General features: G+C 45.4%; 1 protein-coding gene across 2 annotated transcripts in view; it reads left to right on the top strand.

Moving 5' to 3' along the window:
• Positions 1–8,231: 8,231 nt before the first annotated feature.
• LOC131484584 (xanthine dehydrogenase/oxidase-like) overlaps positions 8,232–10,055 on the top strand; it is a 58,681-nt gene continuing 56,857 nt past the window's right edge. For both annotated transcript variants that reach the window (XM_058682963.1, XM_058682962.1), the window contains exon 1: positions 8,232–8,382. In XM_058682963.1, coding sequence (XP_058538946.1) covers positions 8,341–8,382 — 42 coding nt within the window. In that variant the 5' untranslated portion in view covers positions 8,232–8,340. The remainder of the gene's footprint in view (positions 8,383–10,055) is intronic.

The following is a 10,055-nucleotide window of genomic DNA, read 5'->3' as shown; positions in this document are numbered from 1 at the left end:
TCCTGTATCCCTTGGGTAAATTCCTAGCAGTGCTATTGCTGGGTCATAGGGTAGGTCTATTTTTAATTTTCTGAGGAATCTCCACACTGCTTTCCAGAGCGGCTGCAACAATTTGCATTCCCACCAACAGTGCAAGAGGTTTCCCGTTTCTCCACATCCATAGTCCTTTAAGTTTTGTTTGTCTGGGAAACTTTTTATCTCTCCTTCTATTTTGAATGCCAGCCTTGCTGGATAAAGAATTCTTGGCTGCATATTTTTCTGATGCAGCACACTGAATATATCCTGCTACTCCTTTTTGGCCTGCCAAGTTTCTTTGGATAGGACTGCTGCAAACCTGATCTGTCTTCCCTTGTAGGTTAGGGACTTTTTTTCCCTTGATGCTTTCATGATTCTCTCCTTGCCTGAGTATTTTGTGAATTTGACTATGATATGCCTTGTGGATGGTCGGTTTTTGTTGAATCTAATGGGGGTCCTCTGTGCTTCCTTCATTTCGATGTCTCTGTCTTTCCCCAGGTTAGGAAAGTGTTTCGCTATGATTTGCTCACATAACACTTCTACCCCTATTTCTCTCTCTTCCTCTTCTGGGACCCCTATGATTCTGATGTTGTTCCTTTTTAATGAGTCACTGATTTCTCCAATTCTTAAATCATGCCCTTTTGCCTTAATCTCCCTCTCTTTTTCTGCTTCGTTATTCTCTATAAGTTTGTCCTCTCTATCACTGATTCTCTGTTCTGTCTCATCCATCCTTGCTCCCGCTGCATCCATCTGTGATTGCAAGTCAGTTGTAGCATTTTTAACTTCATTCTGGCTATTTTTAACTTCTTTTATCTCTGCAGAAGGGATTTTAATCTATTTTCAACTCCAACTAGTATTCTTATTATCGTGATTCTAAATTCTGGTTCAGACATCTTGCTTGTATCTGTGTTGGTTAAATCCCTGGCTGTCTTTTCTTTGTGCTCTTTCTTTTGGGGTGAATTCCTTCGTTTTGTCATTTTGAAGGGAGAAAAGGCATTAATGAGGTAGAAAAATTGAAATTAAAACTGTGAAAATTTAAAAAATATTAATATTAAAAATTAAACACACACACACACACACAAAAGGAATAGATGATGCTAGATCCTAGGTGTGCTTTGGTCTGGGTGTTGAAAGTGGTTTGACAGATTAGAGGGGAAAAAAAGAAAAAAAACAGGGGGGTGGGGGAAAAAAAGGAAATCATTTGAGAATTTGAAAAAATGAATACACTGAAGTAGACTAAAATGAGATGATGGGGGTAAAATAGAATTTGAAAAAGTATAAACAAAAGTAAAGAATATAGTAGAAAAAAATAAAGGAAAATATTTTTGATAAAAATTAAAAAGAAATATGAATTTTTTCATTGTCTGTTTTTAAGAAAAAAGAAAAGAAAAAAGAGAAAAAAGATAAGAAAAAAGGAAAAAGAAAAGAAAAAATCATTTGAAAATTTGAAAAAGTGAATACACTGGAGTAGACAAAATAAAATTAGTAAAATAGAATTTAAAAAATTACATAAAAGCAAAAAATATAGTAAGAAAAATTAAATAAAAATATTTTTAAAAAGGATTGAAAGTAAAAATGAAGTTTTTCTCTTCCTGCATTCAAGAAAAAGAAAAGAATTTAAAAGAGAGACTGGAAAAAGAAAAAACAACTGAATAGATGAACCTGCTAACAGATTGAAGTAGGACTGAAATTGCTTCGTTTACCCTAGAGGTGAGTCCACGTAGCTCTTTATATTCCATAAATTAGCCATTGGTGAGGCTTGTGTTCTTGAAGAGCCAAGTTGGCCCAGTGGGCGGGGCTCAGTGTAACAGCTCTGCTCTCCACTAGATGGCGCTGCTAGCCTACCGGGTGAGGGGCTCATAGTTGCGTATGTGCATGCGCAGGCTCTGCGACAATGGCGCCCTCCAGCTAGTCTGTTCTCCCGGATCAGCAATCGCGCACTGTCCTCTGTCTTCAGTTCTCGTCACTCCCCGCTTTTTCACTGTCTGTAACCAGGCCCCAGGCAGTACCTCTCTCCCAAGTTTTGTCTCAGAGGCGGCTGTTTTCCCCGGCCCTTTACTTCCTAAGGACTGCGGCTTTGACCCGTTCCACCCTCTGTGGGAGGGTCTCACTGAACAATGGCTGAATGAGCAATGGCCCAATGCTGGCTGCACCCAGGAATGCCCGCTGGACCCTGCTGTTGCCGGTGTCCTGAGACTGCGGCCAGGTGCCACCCACCCCAGAAAAGGTTCGCGAGATAGTGTAGCAGCAGCGTTTCAGGGATTATGGAAAATCACAACGCACATCTGGCACCAGGTTTCACCCTTAATGACCTTGTTCCAGCACCAGCGAATGTGGCCGTTCTCTGGGGTCTTGCTGGGCCCAGGTTGTCTCACAGCCGCTACCAAATGTCCTTCCAGCCATGGAACTGCTCTTCCCCTTGTGGCCCAAGAACCTCCCGCACCCCACTCTGCTCCTGGGGATTTGCCCTTCCCACCAGAGCACCACCAGCTATCGAGCTGCAGAGTTGCACTCTGAGCTCCCCTTGTTAACAGTCTTAATGGAATTTAATCCCTCTCCTTTCTCCTTTCTCCTTTCTCCCTTTTTAGTTCAGTCCCTGCGGCTGTTCCCAAGTTTCCGCTTTCTCTCCAGCTGCTTTCAGGGGTGGGGGGAGGTGCTTTTCTTCTATTCTCCCTCCCCTGTCTCTGTCCTCTCCCTGCACAGAAAAGCACCTCCTACCCTCAGAGGTTTCTTTCTCCCACAGTTCACCTCTCTGCGCTGTATACCTCCTGTATGTGGTTCAGGGTGTGCAGATTGTTGTGTTAATCCTCAGATCAGTATTCTAGGTGTGCAGGATGGTTTAGTGTTGGTCTGGCTGTATATCATGGACGCGAGACACACAAAAAACTTCCATACTATTTCGCCATCTTGGCTCCTCCTAGATTGATTTTTTAAAGCACTTGGGCTAACTGGAAGTTCTGCCATTTTAAGTGTGTGACTTCCAAGGTCACCCTGGGCATTGACATTAGTGATCAGACAGTGGGAGAGAGAGAGTGGGAGCCAGGATACTGTGAACACCACATTCAGCCATATTATATTCGTGAGAACCCAGTCATAGGGCTGCCACGCATATAAGGGGATGGGAAATGGTGAGTGACCTCCCAGCAGAAACTCTTCATTAGAGAAGGAGGGCATGAACATTTGGTGAAAAGGTAGACATGTCTGCCATACTTACATTCTCTTGGGTGCAGAGAGAATAGGGTGCAGACAGTAAACATGTAAGTAGGTATATTGTATAGTATTTCAGATGATAATAAGGAAAACAAGTCAGGTGAGAGGAATAGGAGGTGCAAACAAATTGTGAAAATAATTTTCCTACATGGCTACTCATTGGGCCATATTGTCTACATAGCAAATGTGAGTTGATCCTTTGCATGAGCTACAAGTAAGGACTCTCCTTCCTGCTTTGTGCTGGAGCTCTCAGATTGGAAAGAGAGACCTTACATTCTGTCCAGACAAGCCCATATTGTCCTCACCACAAATGCCCCCAGGGTTACAGAGTTTATTGAGTACAAAAGACGTTATCAAAAAACATAACAGATGCAGACAGATAAAGTGGGTTTAAATTGCTTCTGGGCTTTTTCTATTCCTTGAGCTTTTGTGTGCCTGCAGTAACTGACCTAGGGTGAAATTCAGAAGCTTTTAGTTTTGACTCAGTTCCTTTTTTGATAATACCAACTTCTTGATTCTAGAAGGATCTACTTCCCAGATGTGTGTAGAATATCAAGGGTTGATTTCCTCCAAAGTAATAAAGGATGACTTGTTGCTGACGAATACTAGCTGGTTACCTAATATCAACAATAGAAGGTTAGTTGGAAAGGAGCTAGGAAGGAACTGAATGTTGCTAATAACATGGAAGAAAGTTCTGTTATTCAATGAGAGTCAGGGGGACCTAGTGGGCATTATGCTAAGTGAGAAAAGTCAGATTGAGAAAGCCAAATACCATATGACTTCAGTTATATGGGGAATCTAAAGAAACAAAAGAAGTGAACAAACAAACACAAATCAGAATCGGATCTATCCATACAGAGACCTGCTGGTTGCCAGGGGAAGGGCGGTAGAGGGATGGGCAAACGGGTGAAGGGGTGTGGGAAGTGCGGGCTTCTAGTTATGGAACGAATAAGTGATGCGGATGAAAAGTACAGCATAGGGAATGTAGTCAATGATATCGTAATAGTGTCATATGGTGACAGAAGGGAGCTACGCCTATGGTGAGCACAGCACAATATACAGAGGCATTTAATACCTACGTATATGGTTGAAACCAATGTAATCTGTGCCAACTATACTAAAAAAAATTCTAATGAATCAAGAAAAAAGTCAGGGGCTTAGACATTTCTGAAAATACACCCTATGCCTTGCATCGTGGGCTCAACCAATAAGCATTTATTGATCCTTCTTGCACACCTGGCAGTACACTAGGCCCCGGCGACACAGCAGTGACGCAGTTCTTCTCCCCCACCTGGGGCTCACCACCCAGGCGTGGAAGACACTTCAGCCACCAGCAGGCTGGATTCCAGCTGCACTGAGAATGCCACGCTGACAGTCCTGCGTGTATGCTCCATGTTAGGGGAGAACCATCCAAGAGATGATCTCTCTGCTGGGGAGTGGGTAACAGACAAGCGTGCTGTGGCATTATTGGCAAGTCAACCTCTTTGCCCCTCATCTTCTTTGTCTGGAAAGAGGAGATAATAATAACTTCCCTGCCCATCTTGCAGGGCTGCTATAAAGATCAAATGAAATCATAATACGCTATTCAGGTGTCAAGAATGTGATTAGGGCTGGATAACAATCTAGATGTCTGGGAGCACACGGGAAGGCAGGTCCTGCACAGCGATGTTCCGGGAACATAGCAAAATCTTGAATCCAGCATGAGCATATCTAAGAGGGAGACCAGTCTTAGGAAAGAAACAAAAAACAAAAACAAACTTCATAAAAGAAACCCACCTCCCCCCCGCAAAAAACAAACAAACAAACAAACAAACAAAAACAAAAAAACAAAAAAAAAAAAACCCAGCTCGAGTAATGGAATATTTTGAAAGACAAGTGATTCTTTTTTTCTTATCATTTATTTGCTATTGAGAGACAGAGAGAGACAGAGCATGAGCATGGGAAGGGCAGAGAGAGGAGGAGACACAGAATCTGAAGTAGGCTCCAGGTTCTGTGCTGTTAGCATAGAGCCTGACACGGGGCTCGAACCCACCAACCACAAGATCATGACCTGAGATGAAGTTGGACGCTTAACCCACTGAGCCACCCAGGTACCCCTGTTTTTTTCTTTTCAAGTGAAGTTTGTCAAAAGTGAAAAAAAACAAAACAAAAAGAGAAAATGCCCTAAGGTACAGATCAAAATGCAAATTCAGGTGTGAAGCAAAGAAAGGACCCCCCATGGAGTGAGGCAGCCCAGGCTGGTTCAGGACTGGCAGGAGGACTTCTGCAGGCATCAGGACCTGCCAGGACATGTGTGTGGCCTGCCTGCCCGAGAACCCCTCCAAAGTAATAGAGGCTCGACAGCTGTTGTCTGGCCCTGAGCAGACCTCCAGAGGATATTCCAAAAGTTCTCCTGAATTGCTTTTCCTCCAGGGGGTGCTTGGACCCAAGGGAGCTCACTGTTCCAGAAATAAGGACTTCTCTCGGCAGTGTTTTCATTCTTCACTCTAGTGCTTTCCCACAAGTGTTGTTCCAGAAGGGAAGATGCTTCTGTTCAGGGGGCCTCGGGACTCATTTGGCTTTTCTGTGGACTTTGAGACTTCACGTGCCCACACAGTATCTATTATAAACCAAGGCATTCTTTAGGGAAAACAGGGTAAGTTCACATAGCGTAAGCCGTAGTGGCCCTATTTCAAGCCCCGAGATCCCATTCATTCAGCCCAAATTTGAGAATTCATCCCAACATTGAAAGCATATGCAGGAGATCTTCAGCTTGGGGCGGTGGGGGGAGGAAATGCTTACTTTGGACTGTTTTCTTCTAATTTGTGACATGTTGAAAACTTACAGAGAAGGAAATGGTCCTTGTTTTCTGTTGGATAATGAGCAACCATAGAAAGTCAAAGTTTTGCCAAATCTCAGTATTACGGAGATAAACCAGTTACTATAGTTAGTACAGAAATAAAACCTGAATGACAACAAAGGCCCTTATTAAAAATTTATTTCACTTTTGTTTTTTTAATGCTCACAGTAACAGAGGAATTTCACGTCTAGATAGAGAAACAGGCTGAAGGGCGGCTGCCTAACCTGGGTCTCATTTAATTCTTACTAGACGGGATTCTTACAAAGTAGGCAGTCACCCCCATTTCATAAATGAGATTGAGACCAAGAGAGTGATTTTTGCCAAAGGTCACACAGCAGTTCTAGAGCCATTATTTAAGCCTGATTACCCAACCCTCAACACTGAGCTCTTTCCTCTGCCCCCCACCTTCACATTGAGAGTCTCCTAGGACTTTGGCTGCAGTCTAGCCAGGAGGAAGTAAAGGGCTTGCAAAACTGGTTGGATCAGTGGATAGAGGAAAAGCCTGTCAACCACAGAGATGTGAGTGTGGTCAGGGAGTATTGCCCTAGTATGAAATACCACCCAGACTCAGTCCTTCTACCTCTCCCCACCTCCTTCCTTCTTCTTCCTTTTGGAGCACTTCTCAATCTTGCCTCTATTGACATTTAAAGACCAGATAATTCTCTGTTGTGTGTGTGTGTGTGTGTGTGTGTGGCGGGGGGGGGGGGATGCTGTCCTCTGCATTGCAGGGTGTTTAGTAGCATCCCCAGTCCCCAATTTCTTATCCACTAGATGCCAGTAGCACCTCTCAGTCATGGTAAGGACATGAGAATATCTCCTCCCCCCAACCCCCCAGTTAAGAACCATTGTTTTATGGTGACGGGTCATCCCACTTTGTCCTGGACTGAGAGGTTGGTCCCAGTATCAGTATTTAAAGCAGGGTAGTGGGGACCAAACAGGGACGCTTGGTCACCCTACAAGTGAGATTTCGTCTCCTGCTTAAATAAAGTCTGTGGAGCAAGAGGGCATGTGTTGACAGTGTCCTGGCAGTCTGCGGTTTCAGTGAGCTGTTGCTACACCGACTACTTCTGCCTGATCCTCCTTTCTTCTCCAGGTAGCCTGCGAGGGGCTCAGGGGAAGTGACCTCCTTCAAGTGACCTCCTTCAGAGAGGCTGGCTGAGTAGCCATGTGCGTTGTTAGAGGACTGAAGAAGACGGGCGGGAACACTCGTGTGTGTGCACGTGTGTGAGCTGGGAGGCACAGGTGGGTGCTGACCACAGAGAGCCTATGGCGCTGTCCAGGTGGGCGACGTTCAGGTGTGTTCACACCAGAAATTGATACTGGATGGAAGAAGGCTTTCAGCTCTGTGTTAAGTTGGCCTGTGCCTCTATGGTGTGGCTGTTTTAATTTATTGATATCGATATTGGTTTATTGTTGATATTTTGAAATATTCTTAGGAGTTACTCTGGGAGCCAATGAGAGGCCTTTCCCTGAGAGAAATAAACAAAGGAAAAACTTCAAAAATCGTTTGTTATCAGGATGATTTTTGTTGTGCTGTTGAGAATACAGGTGCAATAGTTGGAAATATTTGGGTTCTTGGCAAACTTACCGAGTACTACTAAAACGTATCATTTGCCTCTCAGGCACTCAGCTCTTGGGGTCATGCATATACCCATTTACAGGATGAAACCAGCTGAGTTCTGAAGACAACAATGCTGAGGTCCAATGCTAGGTTTTGCTTCTGGATCACTGGGCTCCATGGCTTGTGACCCCTGTGGTCCTCCAGGCTGTGGGAGAATGAGTCCTTTGTCTAAGTGCTGAGTCTGGGTTGCTGTAAACCTGAATGGTAAAATGACAAGTGTGGACGTGGAGGGTGTGGGTCATTTCTACTACCGTGGCTCTGCACATGGCCCTTCTTCCTTCTGTGGCTGCAGCAGCGGGGAGAAGAAGCAGGCTCCATGAGGGCAGTGCTAATGACAGCAGGTCACCTGGCGGCAAGGCCCTCCCCTTCCCGGTTTCTGGGTTTCTTCATGGTCCTTCCACTGTGCTCTTTGACACAGGTGTGGGGAGGGCGATTTACCATGTAGGAGTGTTTGCATTTTTCTTGATTATGTAAACCTAGCTTTTGCCAAGAACACCCTGTGCCCTGAGGCTCTAGGCTGGTTTCTTCCCATTGGCTGGCCAGGTTTCATTTTACTGGGAGGTGTAGTTTCCAAGTTGTCAAGGGGCCATACCTGCTGGTGCCTCTTGGGAGCAAAGCACCTGGAGGCAGGGGGCCCACACCCCATCCTGTAACAATGACAGTGGATGAGTTGGTTTTCTTTGTGAATGGCAAAAAGGTAAGATCCAGCTGGCCTTTGGTCTGGCTTCTCCGCTCCCCCGAACGGAAGTTTGTCCTGTGGAAGAGGCCTGTTCTCTCTTTCCTATTCTCTTTCTCTCTCTCCCTCCAAAGCCTTGCTGCATTTGGGGTAACACTGGGGAGAGAAAACCTTCTCAGAGCTAGAACACAGTCAAAACACTCCAGGGGCAGAGGAGTGGGGGGGAGGCAGGCGAGAAGAGCAGTCTGAGTTGCCAGTGACTCTGCAGCAGCAGAGACCCTGGCACAAAGCTGGAAAAGGGCACAGGGTCCTTCCTGGGTGAGACTGGAGGTCACCCACCACGCCTCTGTCTTTGTGTTTATTCCAACACACCCTGAGGCTTTCGTTGTTGTCTTTACTGAGAGAAGGAGCAGGAACTTGTTTTCTTGCTAATACCGGGAAAGAAGAAGTTCGTAGCCTTTGATTCAGATATTTCACATACGTAAATGTGACAGCTAACTTGTGAGGACATTTACTGACATCTTGTGGCAAGCCACAGTTTTTTGTTTTTTTTTTTTTCCTCCCCGTAAGGGGCATGTTTCTCTCCCCCTCCCCCCCTCCCCAGTATTGCAATAAATGTTTCTAGTCTCTTACTTTGATAAAATAGCCCCTTGGGTGACCTCCATTGGTGCATAGGGACGTGGGGAAGGTAGGGGTTGTGGAGCAGAGGGGGCCTTATGATGTGGGTACCAGTCTTCCAGGCACAGCAAGGCTATGAATCTTTGCCAATTTCACTGCAGGTGAGGGGTGGGGGGGTGTAAGCACGTGCCTAGTCCCATCCCCTTCCCCCCACCACTGCTGGGGTACCCTGGCCTGCTCCGGAAACCCAGTAGGGAATGAGAGGGACAGTAAAAGGACAGCCATAGTTTTATCTTGTAAATGGCCATGTGGACGGTGTGAGTGATGAATGTGTCCAAGGTGCCCAACCCCCTCCAAACAAGGGTAGTTTTATCTGTTTTGCTCTATTGGCATTTTTGAGTTGAGAGATTGGGTGACGTTTGAGGTAATTTTCAAGAGCGAAAATGTACTTCACAGGGCGGGTAGTGGTTAAATTGTCAGGATGTGTTTGCATGACTAGCAAGGGAATTGCATGAGCCATGGCAACATCCATGCTCTGAAGACCGTCGGGTTCAGTTTGAGTGGTGCCACCGGGAGGCACTGAGGATGAGGTCAGCCGTTTTCTTCCGGGTTCTTGTGTCTCTCCCTGTAGATTTCTTTTCAGGACTGGCATTTGGCAGCTAGCCATGAGGCAGGGCAAACTTCCCTGTTGACGCTTGTGAGACTTTGGCATCTGACATTTCCAACAACTTTGTTGCACTCAGCAGTTGTGTTGGAGAGTGTCAAGAAACAGTAGAGTTGGCTTTCTGGAAGGGTTACCCGCACAAAGCATCTTCTGTGGAATTTTTCTGGTCAATGTTTGCGAGTGAGCACCTGGATTCAGTGACTTCCAAGGCTGTGTCTTAGTCTCAGATTCTATTATTTGTTATGCCATCAGTTTGTGTGTGACAGGACAAGATTCTGCTCTTCTTTAGGGATGGTATGCTGTGACCCACTGGATCTGAAAAGGACATTTCAGGGTCCAACTGGCTTGGTAAAGCTGTGTCCCACGTATTTTAGTTTCACTTTAGAAGAGCAATTTCAAGTTTCTAGATGGT

This window comes from Neofelis nebulosa, chromosome 9, assembly GCF_028018385.1.
Source record: "Neofelis nebulosa isolate mNeoNeb1 chromosome 9, mNeoNeb1.pri, whole genome shotgun sequence".
Lineage (NCBI taxonomy): Eukaryota > Metazoa > Chordata > Mammalia > Carnivora > Felidae > Neofelis > Neofelis nebulosa.
The sequence above is the reverse complement of the archived record's forward strand: the minus strand, read 5'-3'. Positions and strand labels throughout refer to the sequence as shown.